This window comes from Lepisma saccharinum, chromosome 5 (genome assembly GCF_977018435.1).
Source record: "Lepisma saccharinum chromosome 5, izLepSacc3.1, whole genome shotgun sequence".
NCBI classification, from domain to species: Eukaryota; Metazoa; Arthropoda; class Insecta; order Zygentoma; family Lepismatidae; genus Lepisma; species Lepisma saccharinum.
This window is the reverse complement of record NC_139233.1, coordinates 1,650,859-1,665,732: the sequence shown is the minus strand read 5'-3', so window position 1 is coordinate 1,665,732 and position 14,874 is coordinate 1,650,859. Positions and strand designations below refer to the sequence as shown.

At 39.6% G+C, this 14,874-nt stretch overlaps 1 protein-coding gene across 3 annotated transcripts in view; it reads right to left on the bottom strand.

Annotated features, from left to right (window-relative positions):
• LOC145987602 (uncharacterized) overlaps positions 1-14,874 on the bottom strand; it is a 616,185-nt gene that overhangs the window by 571,026 nt on the left and 30,285 nt on the right. The window contains exon 1 of one of the 3 annotated variants that reach the window (XM_083121968.1): positions 684-908. The exons of the other annotated variants lie outside the window; for them this stretch is intronic. Within the exon in view, the coding sequence (XP_082978094.1) occupies positions 684-767 (84 nt within the window). The 5' untranslated portion in view covers positions 768-908. Of the gene's footprint in view, positions 1-683; positions 909-14,874 lie in introns of those variants that run through there. 3 annotated transcript variants of the gene reach the window in all.

Below are 14,874 nucleotides of genomic sequence, written 5' to 3'. Positions count from 1 at the left end.
ACTGTGCATAAAGTGGACTTAAAAAGACCCAATCAATCAATCATCTAATCGTCATTGTTGACTATGTGTATTTATTTCCTTTGTCCAAAAAGTGTGGATATTCCATTTACTGTTTGCAGCTTAATTCAACAACCGTCTCGCCCAAAAGCTTTCATGCGCATATTGTCATGCGTACACTCTTGAGTCCGTAAACACAGGTACGAAGGAACACTGAACGCATGCCTTTGCTTACGCGACCGGAGTGAGTACTACGCCTGGCAAAAACACACACAGCGCCAAAAAAGAAAAAGAAAAAAAAGTCTGCGGCTTCCAAACGACAAAATGTTCCGTCTCGTACCGTTCCAATATTACTGCGTATTCGCAATTTTCGGCACGTGCATTTCGCCTTGTGGCCTATGCAGACTTGCAAAGCTACGTTGCAAAACGATCATTTTATAGGTCACGTTTTGAAGAGTTTGGTGACCTGTGATTCGTCAGACCCCCGGACCGCACCCCCTTCGGAGCGAGTACGGCGCGTACGTGTTTGGATCCACCCCTGTCATGTCTACACCGGCTTCAAAACAACACGGGAGTTAACAGTACGGTTTTACACCCATAAAATATACTGGATTACCAAAAATGGCATTTCTGGTGCTTTCCCGACACTGCAACGTACTCTAGAATTACAATAAGGTCGTTCTTACCTTTGGATCCGACGGGAAAATGACCCATCGTGATGCATCCCGATGACTCCCGCGAAAACACATACACGTCGTGTACGGTATCATGCTGGCTGGCTCTTCAGACACTGCACCCAGCCAATAAAAGCACAAACAAGAACATTCCCGCACTTCGTTCAACACATAACGGACAACAAACAGGGAAAGAGGGCGGGGGGAGGGTGGTGTTCACCAGCGCCCCCCGTTTTGAAACCGAACAAGAAAAAGACTGCGCAGAGTAAACTAGGCAAATCGGACAAACAGCACACGGAGGCCAAATGACACTTTCGTCAACTGACGTGTACAAGGGACGGGGTTGGCGCTGTCTAACCCAACGAAAACCAGGACGAGTTTGCGCCAATCAATACCAAGCCCCCAGACACGGCAGCGCCTCGTGGTGGTCAATTCTCTAAATTCTACACTGGCAGCGAGTAGCGATTGGGGGAAGGGGGTGGTGATGTACCGGAAAACAAGGCGAGATAAGTAAGAAGGCGATAAAAGTGAAGCGGAACGAAATAGAAGTCGAGGGCGGGAAATGGCGGGGCACTTGGAAGAGAAGAGAACGGACGAGGCTCACACAAAGCGGGACACAACGCACCCGAGTGTTGCAAGGCAATGAATATCCACGCGTGAATAACCTATGAAATTAAGCTTTATGTATTACGTACATTTAGGAGGGGATTTGCCACTAGGCTATCCTACTGTATAGCTGAAGCAGCAGAAGCGACATCGTCTATTAAAATTCCTTAATATTGTGATAATAGCATAATAAATGAACTGCACTTATTTGTAAAAAAAAAATATTTAACAGTGCTTTTCCCAAATCTTGACTTTGCTCCGAGAATTTTTGCGAGTATTTAGCGGTCGTTCAATGTTCCAAGAATAATAATTAGTCCTGTCCTCAGAAATTCAGCGTCGGACAGGAGACTTCCTACAGTCCCTACCAAAAGTTTAAGGCCACCAACTTTTATGATATAAATGAATCCTGACCGCAAGTTTTTGGTACAAATATGGAGTGAAATTGTATGGAAGTACAGTAATATAATGTGTGGTGAGGCATATATTGCCGAAAAAAAATATTGGTATACGTCTTGTAGTTCTTGAGACACGAAAGTGGAAAATCAAATTTCTTAACTGAAAAATCCAGCAATTTGAAGTACAGATGAATGTGTATACACGTAACCGACGTCGTTATGACAGTACTGAATTTTTTTCCAGTATTGTGGAACATGAACATGGCGCAAAAATAAAAAAATTAAAAAAAAATATTCTATACTGTTTTCAGCTTTAAAACGAAGTAGGTGTGGCCAATAAGTTACCGAAATTTGTACAGGGAGGTTATTTCAGTCATTCACCGCCAGAGTGACGGCCGTTCCGCGGACTCTTCATGCAACAGGTCCCGGCAAATTGCGTTCAGGAAGTCCGTAACAGAAACCGCTTGTTTTGTAATGTTTCCACTTTTCACAATTACAGTTACAATTACAATTGAAATAAGCACGTACCTTGTCGCACGGATGCAGGAAAAGGTGTCCTCCCAAATACAAATATTTCTGGCACCTTATTTCTGACATCTAATCTTAGATTAGTCATCGCTACTTTATTCTCAGTTGTCGCGACAGCGCCTGCAGCTTATCGGGGGTTGGGTGAGTTGTCAGCCGCGAGAGGGAGCTTCATACTGCACGTGTCGGCAGTGATGCCAACCGTAGGGACATGTCCCTACGCATAGGGACTTTTCACTAAATTTCGCCCGTGTAGGAACGTAGGGACAGATTTTGCCAAATGAGGGAAAACGTAGGTACTTTTTTCAATCTTGGTAAATTACATTTTATGAATTAGTTTATCTGGATACTTTAGCGAGGAGGAGAAAAAAGAACTAACTAACAGATCTCCATCAGAATTTTGGAACATGTTATCGGTTACCAAAAACTTTCAAGGCAAGTTCCTTTTTGAAAACATTTCCACTCTCGCGAAAATAGTGCTAACATTGCCGCATTCTAACGCGGAAACGGAAAGAATATTTTCAATGTTAAGTGATACAAAAACAAAAAAGGGAAATAAAATGGGACCAAAATTGTTAAAGAATGCAGGAAATACAGCATCACCAACCAACATCCATCTCTTCACAGCAGCAGCATGTATGACTTCAAATAACATAATCAACAGTAAACGACTCAACGTTATTCATTAGGGGTGTGCTGGATTCTTTACTTTAAAAAGTCGTTAATTCTCGACGTTTTCTGCCTTGTAAGTTTCTGGAACTTATCGAAAGTTGTAAGTTTTTATTCTAGAAATGCAAAAACAATCACTTAAAGTGAAAATGACTTGTAAAATTCGAGATTTCCAGTGCTTCGGGAAATTTCGAACATTTCCCGTCCAGAAAATTTTCCGACTTGGTCGGGAAATTGCAAATTTTTCAGTCCCGAATGTCGGGATTTAAAAAAATTACCGTCCCGATCCCGTCCCGACCCAAAAAATTCTGTCCAGCACACCCCTACAGCGTTGCCACACTGTTGATTTCATACTTGGAGAGCATGGATCGTGTAAGAATGGCGGAAGAGAACAGTAAAAAAGTTGTTAATGTTGTACAGATTGTTAGGTGGAGTGTGCAGGAGGATGGCTGTGGGCTAATTAATAAACTTATGGATTTCAGTATATTGGCCAAAGAACGTGCTTACATGTGACAGCGACAATCACGATGTAGAAGAACTGATTTGATTACAGGTAAATTTGGCAACAGTACATCAATCATAAAATTGCAGGATATGAAAATGGCGTCTTCGATGATGAACGTTTGCCGTTAAAGTGCTACGAAAATAATATTTTTTATCGGTTCGTAATCACAATTACCGCAAAACCATTCAGGAATAGCCCCACTGACCATTCTCGGTAAGTTTAGGTTAAGTTAGGTTAGGCAAACATAGTTAAAATTTGGGCTCGAAAAAAACATGCACGGGTAGCCCAACAAACCATTGACGGATAGCCCCACGAACCATTCAGGTACGGTTAGGTTAGGTTAGGATAGGCAAACATAGTTCAAATTTGGGGTCGTAGTAATATCAGGAATGTATATTTCGTTTTTTAAGTATTGGAAACACAATATCTTCCAGTAAATAATGAGCAATAGTGCCGATCGCGGACCACTCAATTTCACTTAATTTGCAATTTCTACACGTGACCCCCAAATTTTAACCTCAAATTTGTGATTAGGAGGCCTCAATTAGTGAGTATGCGAAATATTACAAAAAACGGGGAGGGGTCCTGTATTGTAAATTCGTTCCTTCATTAATTGTGGAAGCACCGAGCAGAATGATTTGGTAAGTAAATGTGTTTATTTTTCTGTTTTGCATGCTCATGAGGTGTTGTTTTTAGTCGCTTTACCTGGCGTACGGACATTTGGTCAGTTATAGGGACATTTTGACTACGTCTGTAGGGACATTGTCGAAATATGTTTAGCAACACTGTCGGCTACCAGATGTTGTGAGGGCACGCTCATGTTCACTTCTGTTTGCTTTTATCAGTACGCGTGTTGTTTTTACTGTGTTATTGAGTTTATGTGCTATTCAGTGCTAGTGCTTTATTGGGTGTTAATTGTTATTAATTCATTAGTTATGCTAAACAAATATAGTCTTGAACAAAGAGTTTTTATGTACGATAATTACGTGAAAACGAATTCTTGCAGAAAAGTGGTCAGGCAATTACGAAAGACAGGATCCCTTGAACCTAAGAAACGTGTTGTATTGCTGTTGAAGAAGGTAATTTTCAACATCTCTTATAACACAGGAGGTTAGTGATCATCATTATTATTACTTTTAAATATCATTTTACGCTTTCGGTTTGCTTTATGCGCCGGGATGCTGTCTTCCCTTTCTGTCAACTGAGGATAAAGTAGCGATGTCTAATCTAAGATTAGATGTCAGAAATAAGGTGCCAGAAATATTTGTATTTGGGAGGACACCTTTTCCTGCATCCGTGCGACAAGGTACGTGCTTATTTCAATTGTAATTGTAACTGTAATTGTGAAAAGTGGAAACATTACAAAACAAGCTGTTTCTGTTACGGACTTCCTGAACGCAATTTGCCGGGACCTGTTGCATGAAGAGTCCGCGGAACGGCCGTCACGCTGGCGGTGAACGACTGAAATAACCTCCCTGTATTAATGCGCGCGGTGCCCACTTTCTATTCGCCAGCACTTGCCCCTCCCTCCTAGCGCACGTGTTAGCTTCAGTGTCAGTATTTTTCACAACGTTTCGAAACTAAAGTGGCTTTTAAAAATGTGCAAATATTAGTTTTTAAAATGAACACTGTTGTAAATACCAGAGATGAAGAAAATATAATAAAATAGAGGTAAACACTTACGATGTCAGTTCTCGTCAATGGTAATATACCATGTAAGAAGAATTCACACAGCTGGCGGAGTGGTTATCACTGTGCGCTACGACGCCAGGAGTCCCGAGTTTGAATCTTGGCCTGGGCATGGATGTTCTTTGTGAGTGTTATTTCATCAATTTCACCATATCATCACTCATCCTCATCCTCGCGATTAATCAAGTGTGGCAGAAATGCGAAGTAAAATAAACCAAATGAATCATGCAATAATTTAACCAGCGTAGACAAACTCATATCCATGAAAAACAAACATCCACTTTCCTGCTGACGGCAGCAAGTACAAAATCGGCTAAAATGTGCCATCCGCTTTTTTGTTCGGCTGAATTTCCTTGCGGACCGCATAAATCCTTGTTTTTAAGACACCTGTTCAGAAGTTAACGATTCAACACAATACTCTGGATTCCCCGCAATTTTGGTATCGCCACTTGCTCAAGGTTTCAAATGTTGATGTTTTGTAACACTTGCTATTGAAGCCACATCAACATTCAATGATACTTACAATCTATAAACACTACGCAAAATCTCGAGAACCACCACACGGCAAGGGAGAGGAGGGCAGGTTTTGCAGGGTCGAGGGGAGGAAAGCTATAAATAGCCGTGTGCTTGAGGGTAATAGTGTTTCGGAAGATTCTTGACCACCAGAAGTAGTGTCTCCAACTATGTTAGTTTTTCCCTTATGAATTAGATACAAGAAATGTGAATGTCTTATTACGTACACGCGTGTTGGAACATTAATAAAACTTTGTAGTTGCGAAGTTGGCTATGTAGCAATTAGATACGATAACAGCTTTGGAATATTACCGAATTGTAACGATGTTTCTATAAAGGTCGGGTAGCAACACTGAATGGCACAGTTTGCCCATCTGTAACGCCAAAAGCTTTTGTCCCCGCCCTCTACAAATTCCTTCCTGGAAGCAGTTGCCAGTGTATGCATCTGGCATTTTTCTTTGACAAGCTGGGGAATTCAGGTTCCTGAAATCTGAGCATGTTTTATGTGGGAAGTAAGGAAAGGAAGCATAGGTGGATCATTTAATAAATGCTAAACTAATATTCCGTACGATTTTAAGCATCACTGGTTGTATTTGCACCAAGCAATTTGGCTTTCTCAAAGGTTTCGCTACAATCTTTTGCAGTGTGTTGATTTTACCATTCTAGATAAAACGCATGAAGTTGAAAGTAGTGTGTGCGTGTTTGTGGTATATACATCAACACATGTGTAATCTAGAGATTCCCATGTCAGTTACTGACAGTGTAAATCATGTTTTCTGATTCTGTCTAGTCCTGTGTTTCAAGATTATAGACTGTACTTAATATTGCGAATTTGCAACACTGCACAACACGGAGTGACGGACAAGTAGCGGAAATTTCGTTAATTTAAATGAGTGAATGTCACCATAGGTGCTTTACTAAAGAATGGTTATGAATTCATAAACAAGGATAAGGCTAGTAAATGCTTTGAACAGCATACAATGCTGTATTACTCTAGTTTCAAGACGGCATTGAATGGACTATCTATCAGGGTGCAAAAGGTCTGCGGAGGGACTATTGCCAGAATCCACCAATAGGGCTGCACTGGCTTTCTCCAGAACACGTGCTTTTGTTTACATCCACTTCGTAGTGGAAAAAAATGGACAATAGTTTTATATTTTTTTTCTAAACTTCGCAAAATAAAAAAAAAATACAGCGAAAACTGAGAGGTCTTCAGATATTATCTTCCTCAGCGACTCCGCTGGAGTGAACAAATTTTATCAGTCATTATAGTTGAAATGTGTGTCAATAGATGGCGCAGAAAGACATATCTCGAGTAGCAGCATTGTGCAAGTCCAAACCTGTTTTCGTTACGCTTCATAATAAACAGGCTGTTTGAATCGCAAGCTACGAGAGAATGGGGGGAAAAAATCTGTGCCCGTGGCCGTGAAGTGGTAAATAATTAGTATGTACAGATGCAATAGGTCTCATAGAGAAATTGCAGTCGCATTGAATGTGAGTAAAACCTGCGTGGCGAACACAATAAACAAATTCAAGCAGCAAGGTACAGTGGTTGATAAACAACGCTGCGGCCTCCCCAGGGTAACGTCTGTACGCGAGGACCGCATTATCGCGAGACATGGCACACGTCAGCAGCAACAATGGCTTGGATTCAAGCTAGGGAAAGCCCATTGTTGCCTTGGCAGCACGAACTTCGGACCTGAATCTTATAGAAAACCTATGGAATACCATTGGTCTTCGTGTAGCCAGACGCCAGCCAACGAATGTCCAGGAACGTCGTGAACAGATCTCCGAAGTATGGAATGAGATTACGCCACAAGAATGACAGAAATTGGTCCACAGCATGAGAAAACGTGTCCAAATGTGCTTGAAACTTAAAGGTGGATCTATTGGCTATTAAAATCTCACACTTCATTCATCTAATTTCAGGAGGAATGTTTGTTTCCAAGTATGTTTTCAAAATTCAGATGATTTTACAAATTGTACCTTTAGTAGCATCTATTAGTTATAAGTGCATTAATATGCCCTTACACTTTCTTGATCTTGATGTACCCTTCAATAACATTACATAATTCTAATTTTGTATTAAAGTGTTTATTTTATGAAAAGCACTCGCATATGTACTTTTTCTGTTTGTCTGAAAAACACATGACCAGGTGGTCTTAAACTTTTGGTAGGAACTGTAGTTTGGTATCCTTCACAGCGTATTCTGATGTCCTGCAAGAAATTAATTTCGAGTCTCGCATTCATCAGCTTGCTGCCACAAATGCCAGAAGGAAACAGTTTCAGGCGAGTGTTCTCTTGCTAAATCTAAAGAGTATCTTTATCGAAGTTTAATGAATATTTTTTAATCAGATGTGTCTATATTTCAAAGTGTGCAATTGTTATTAATACAGAACATGCAATTAGTGGAAGTGAAGTACCATAATGATAAATAATAATAATGTCATCAGGGTCGAAAACAAAAGACAGCTTAATATATAACCCCCTCCCCTCTGCGTACATTCAAGTTCAAAAATGCACGTAGGCAATTTATCCTTCATCATACTCTGTCACTTTCTAAGCAGAAGTTAAAGCAAAGAAACAATCTACCAGCGACACAGCTAAATGTGGCAGAAAAGTGAACTAAACCAAATCAATGCAGAATGTCACCTCACTGACACTATCTACAAAATGAATAGCAGTGTTTCTCAACGGGCGGGCTGGGGAACGGTACGGAGCATTTTATGTTGGGCGTCTGTAAGCTTCCCTGAAACTATTCTTCTACAATAAAAATCATTAAAATAAAAATTAATGACAGTTATCAGCTGTCAGAATACCATAGTATAGTCATCGATTTCCCACATAGTATTTAATGGGATTTCCCTGTTTTCAAGATGAAACATGCTAATGAAAATCAGCACTTACCAAATTCATTTAATGATGTTACAATTAGCTTAATTTAAACCTAATTTTTTATGTCAACAAACCTAAACATAATCGACTTAAGCGCTTTATAATTATGCCACGTGTTCGGAATTGTTTGGTGTTTTCGTTGATCAATATCAAACTTTCCCTCACTTGCAAAATTTCCCTTCCAACCGGTTTAGACGAAACGGGATATCCCATTCCGTCCAAAACAGCGGACAACCGTCAGATCTGATGGGCAGGTGCTGATAAGCCATTAGGGGAAGTGGGATGCGATCCTGCCTGGCATTGAGGCACTTTGCCCCCTTAGAAATATTTGGGGAGAAGAAATTGGCATGCAGAGGCCGGCGCTTGCGGTCATCAGCATAACGTTACGCATCCCCTCCCCCTTCTTTCTTGATCGTGCAGCTTTTTTCACCTACGTGCAAGAACGGACGAGGTTCGTGGCCCCCGGCAATCGATTCAACGCGCAGATACCAAGATCTCCATGGGCACTGTTGCTATGGCACTGCCTCGAGTAGATTAGGTTTGCGGGTTGTTAGCTCCACGACCACCGGGGGGGGGGAAGGGGGGATGGTTCCAAGAAATTTAATTTTAATTTTAATTGCACGGCTCATGCAGGGGGGAAATGCACGCGCATCTCAAGCGAAAACAAACACACCTGATTTTCGATTATGAACAGGTGTCGGTAAATGAGCCTACACGTACGTTATGTACACGGTGTGATAAGCTTGCATAGGATGGATAGATACGATGCTAGCTAGGTATTGGAATAGACAAGACTTACATGTGGATACTATGAAACAGACATTGGTTTTCATGTGAAGTTCACTTATTGATCCATTATTCTCTGCCCGACTAACAGGCTTTACGAACTTGAACATGAAGACACCTGCTTACTTCTAGTGAAGAGTCAAGTACTCGCTACACGCCTTAACAAGCCGTGGTACCATTGATTGATTTTTATATCATGGGTACATCAACACATAGACTATTTTGCCCGTCATGCATGCGGGGAAAAGCCCTTTAACTAAAACACAATTGAGGACACGGCCCTTCCAAGATAATAAAATATGTCTGGTAAAAACTTCCTAACTCAAAAAATAAAATATGTCTCGTAAAAACTTCCTAAGTCAAAAAATAAAACTTCTCGTAAAAACTTCCTAACTCACAAAATAAAATATGCCTGGTAAAAACTTCCTTAATAAAAAAATGTCTGGTAAAAACTTTCTAACAAAAAATAAAATATGCCTGGTAAAAACTTCCTAACTCAAAATATAAAATATGCCTGGTAAAAACTTCCTAACTCAAAAAATAAAATATGCCTGGTAAAAACTTCCTAACTCAAAAAATAAAATATGCCTGGTAAAAACTTCCTAACTCAAAAAATAAAATATGCCTGGTAAAAACTTCCTAACTCAAAAATAAAATATGCCTGGTAAAAACTTTCTAACTCAAAAATAAAATGTCTCGTAAAAACTTCCTAACTCAAAAAATAAAATATGGCTGGTAAAAACTTTCTAACTCAAAAAATAAAATATGGCTGGTAAAAACTTTCTAACTCAAAAAATAAAATATGCCTGGTAAAAACTTCCTAACTCAAAAAATAAAATATGCCTGGTAAAAACTTCCTAACTCAAAAAATAAAATATGCCTGGTAAAAACTTCCTAACTCAAAAAATAAAATATGCCTGGTAAAAACTTCCTAACTCAAAAAATAAAATATGTCTAGTAAAAACTGCCTAACTAAAAAAAATATGTCTCGTAAAAAATTCCTAACAAAAAATAAAATATGTCTGATAAAAACTTTCTAACACAAAAAATAAAATATGTCTGCTAAAAACTTCCTAACTCAATTTTTAAAATTGAAACATTCATTTACGTATTACTTAAGAAGAAGTAAAACCATACTGCCTCCGAGAATAAAATCCCCATGCCGTAGTGAAACGCTGAGGCTGTAAAAAGAGACATTCAGCACACACAAGGAGAAAACGCAGTCTAACAGAGAATTATCCTGGCCGCCAGTCAAGACGCCAAAGCCTCGTTGGCCTGAAATATTGTCGTTACCGGGGCGTCTACAGGAAAGGGACCTCACTTGGACAAGCTAACTCGTGTCGTACATGATTTGAGTTTTAGTTTCAAGTCCACTTTATGCGCAGAAAGGTTAATCGGGACTGGACCTCGAGTTTATAGTGGGATCAGAACCATCATGTGCTTCCACCGGGTATCGAGAACGGGACGACGGGGAGGCCCTATGTATGCATGCTTTCATTTGTGGCTTGAAGGAATGTATACATTCACCGTTATGATGATCACATTCAACAAAAAGTGAATTTAGTCTGATGACAAGTGGCATATAATTACCTATGTTCTCGTGTTATCTTCAAATTCATTCCTTATTACCACAGAGAAAGGTATCACCTTTGTGTTGCTACTTTCAATAGGCAGAATGAATAGTACGATATCTCCCTCCATTCGTTCTGTCCAAACCTCTATGGGGAACTGAACCCCTAGTGTGTATGCAACCCAAAAGTATTCGGTGCTAAGGTGGTTGCATATTCTGCAGGATTTCAACTAAACACTTGAATTTGTAACGAAGCTTGACACGCACTGAGAACGGAAGGAGGAGTCTCAGTGAGCCATAAACCCTCAAGATAACCTGCAGACTTCTAGCCGGAAATTCCGTGCTTCGGTTCCGTACGTTCCCCTGCAGTAAGCGTTACACCATTTGGTTTCAATGGAAGCAGACAACAGAAATTCTGTTGGTAGACAGCGCGACAAGCTTAATGCAGTTCTTACGTTGTGCCCAATTCTCGCTTATTCAGAGATCAGAGGGGAGTACATGTTGTGAAGCCTACTGCTTTAAGACGAAATTCCTTAGAATTTTTCGTAACATTTGTACCATGACCAAAAAGCTACCTCGTAAAGTGAAAAATATTATTGCATATTTCATGGCATTTCTCAGGGATAGAATCCGTCCTATTTCCGTAGCATAACCAATCAGAAGCGAGCTCTAGGTCAGGAGTGCAGTTGTAATGGCGGCCGCGTGAGCTGTAAACAACGTATCACTTCACATTTTTATAACACGATAATTATTCAACATAGAGGAATTACGCTTCATATTAAATGGTTTTAGGTAGAGAAGCATGGCGCTCATTAAATATATATTTAACAGCGTTTGCTATACACGTATGGAACAATATTTTAGATGTTTCAATTGCAAACAACTTGCACTCGCCATATATGGTGTAACTCGATGTGCCTATCGTGCTCTATGTATCATACAATGTAATCTCAACAGCTAACCGAAATGTTCCATGAAATGCTTTCGTGCAAAAGTGCTATCTGCTATCAGATTTTTGGAAGCATTTATGCTAGCAAAAATGTTAAAGGAAATCCTTTCGTCTAAAGCCGGCTTGAGGCGAGTGGTGAAAACTCCTGATGAAGCTCCGAGTCAAGTTTGTCGCATGACAAACAGAGAGACGTAACTCCAAAAATGCGAGTTTCAGTATTCTTTAAACAAACTCCTCTGAAGTTATATATTTGGAGTCAGATCGACTAATCTCCACTTCTAATCCTTAGCTGAAAGGTGGAGTCACGTATATCGAATTTACTGACTCTTTTTAAGAGTCAGACACGTTCCTAAGAATACATTATTTCCTCTCTCCTGCAAATTTCATAAATTGGAGTTATTGCTCGACGAGTTGGTCTGTTGGTCGCCGCAAAGAGACGTCGCGATAAGAGAAAATGAAGAAACAAGACAGGACGAAAATAAAATAATGAAGAAAACAGGAAGAAGACATTCTAGAAGAAGGAAGAAGAAAGAGACTAAGACTGAGAAAGCTACAGAGCAGATGAAAGGGAAAGAAGAGAGTTACCAATAAAAACAATAGATATAAAAATAAGTAAGCAACACTGCCTTATATCAAGGGTGCTCTCTGTCCTTATCTGCGCGCGAAAACAAACACAGGGTAATTCAAAAAGATCGTTACATATTCAAAACGGCATGGCTGTTTAAACAGTAAGACAATATGAAACTGAGTTGCCACCAAAAGTGGTGTAACATCCTAATTGGTGTAACGCAACACCTTATCGAGTGTTAAAGGCCCCCTTACTTTATTTATTTGACAGAAAATGGTGTAACGAGACATTAAAGGTGGTCCTGTTGCCACCACTTTTGGCATTTTTTAAAGTGCACTATACATGATTACAAAGCAAAACTGTCAATATTTTGTTTCATGGTCGCAAATACTGGGCGTCTTGATGCTGCCCCCTTACACAGTGATGACATATGCTTTGCAGAACTCCATATGAAACGCATTTCGTCGTCATTCTTGCTAAAACTTTGAGAGTCTTTCTTTCTATTCACGTATACTACGTTACTGTATTGTAATTCAATAAAGAACGGTGGCGTTTGAAAAAAATCTAAAAACCTCTCAGAATAACCCTGTATATAACACGTACAAAAAAGGAAGGATGAGAGGAGACTATTCTAACCTGCACCAAAGCTCATTCGACGCGAAAGTTAACGGGGAAATGCAAGTTCAGCTCTTTTGATAAATAGTGCGATATTTACACAAAATTAGCATACTTGGTCGCACAAGAGAAGAGACGAGGAAGGGAGATGTAGCAGAGATGGTTGCCTAGCAACGCCCTCTTCTTTCACCTGGATGGCACAAGATGCCCTGCGGAGGTGAAGGAAGATGCTGGGAGGAGATGAGGAGGATGTGTCTGCCTCGAGATGCTCCGCGCAGCTGCTCAGTGTCGCGGCCGGGGGATATTCAGGGGAAAAGAAAAAGGCTCTCGGAGAGAGAAATGGGTATCTGTGCTTCTCACAGATTGCTTACAACCAACCTCCATTTACTTTTTCCTATTTATATTATGTCACTTTTTCTGCTTCTTTTGGCTAATCGCGGCTATGAGGATGAAACTGTGATGGTGAAGAAAACTTGCTGTTAAACACACAATGCATATGCGTAACTTCGTTACTAAATTTAAAAGTGAAGGATAATTTTGTTAACCTTCTGAGACCTGAAGAGTAAAGCATTGAAAATGTTTTTTTTTTATCATTGCACAAAATGTTAGTTATTTAGCAAAATAGTCCTGGATGCTCTTTTCATGGAATGGAAAATTTCTATGTTTCCTCCCGAAGTTAACTCCGAAGTTTGATTCTGCTTCCAACGTTAAGTCCCAAGTTTCATTCTGCTTCCAACGTTAAGTCCAAAGTTTGATCCTACTTCCAACGTTAAGTCCAAAGTTTGATCCTGCTTCCAACGTTAAGTCCCAAGTTTCATTCTGCTTCCAACGTTAAGTCCCAAGTTTGATCCTGCTTCCAACGTTAAGTCCAAAGTTTGATCCTGCTTCCAACGTTAAGTCCCAAGTTTGATCCTGCTTCCAACGTTAAGTCCCAAGTTTGATCCTGCTTCCAACGTTAAGTACCAAGTTTGATTCTGCTTCCAACGTTAAGTCCCAAGTTTGATTCTGCTTCCAACTATAATCCTTTTTGCAAACATGAAAAGTTGTGGTCCACGATAAATTTCCAAGACCAACATTTAACATAACTCCTTTATTAATATTCATAAGGTTGTTGTTACCAACTATCACTTGCATATCCAAATCCCATTCTCGAACAGTTCCCCTAGTCTTTATTCGTTCTAAGAGACTTTCACTAATTAAACTATATGTTGACGCAGAATCTAAACAGGCCAATAAATTCAGATTATTGATTTTACAGTCAACAAACACAGCAGTCGCATTAGTTTCACCACCTTGTCTGGGTCCTATATCACTACGCGATCCTTGCAAAGCAAATTGAGCACCTCTCACTTGCATCGGACACCATCGCTCAAAATGATCACTTGCTGAACATTTACGACAATATTTGGGCGTATATTCTGTGAATGCAGGACCTTTAGCCTTGAATTGTCGTTCGATATTATGTAATCCCCAAAAATCCTTGGACAAATAAGAAAGTTTTTCTAAAACTTTCAACTCGTTCTGCAATTCATTTAAAGTATTAGGTATCCCCTTTAGATACAATTTTTGGGAATACTGAGGTTTAAGTCTATCCACAAGATAACTTACAAAAGTGCATTCATCCATATCATACTGTAAAATCTTAGCAGCTCGAACTCTACTTTCTAAATACTCTAAGGGAGTTTCATTATCTCTTTGATTACCCAGTACATATTTATTACATAAATACTGTCTCCCAATAGAAGTTGCATACTTATTTAAGATCATTTGAACTACATCATTCCAAGGGATATTTTCAATTATACATTTCATCCATAATTTACCCATTTCAGTATTTAATTTTGATAAAACTGCGAGCATAATCTCGTGAGAAGGAAACATTTTTCTGTCTTTAATACCCTGCAATACATACAAAAAT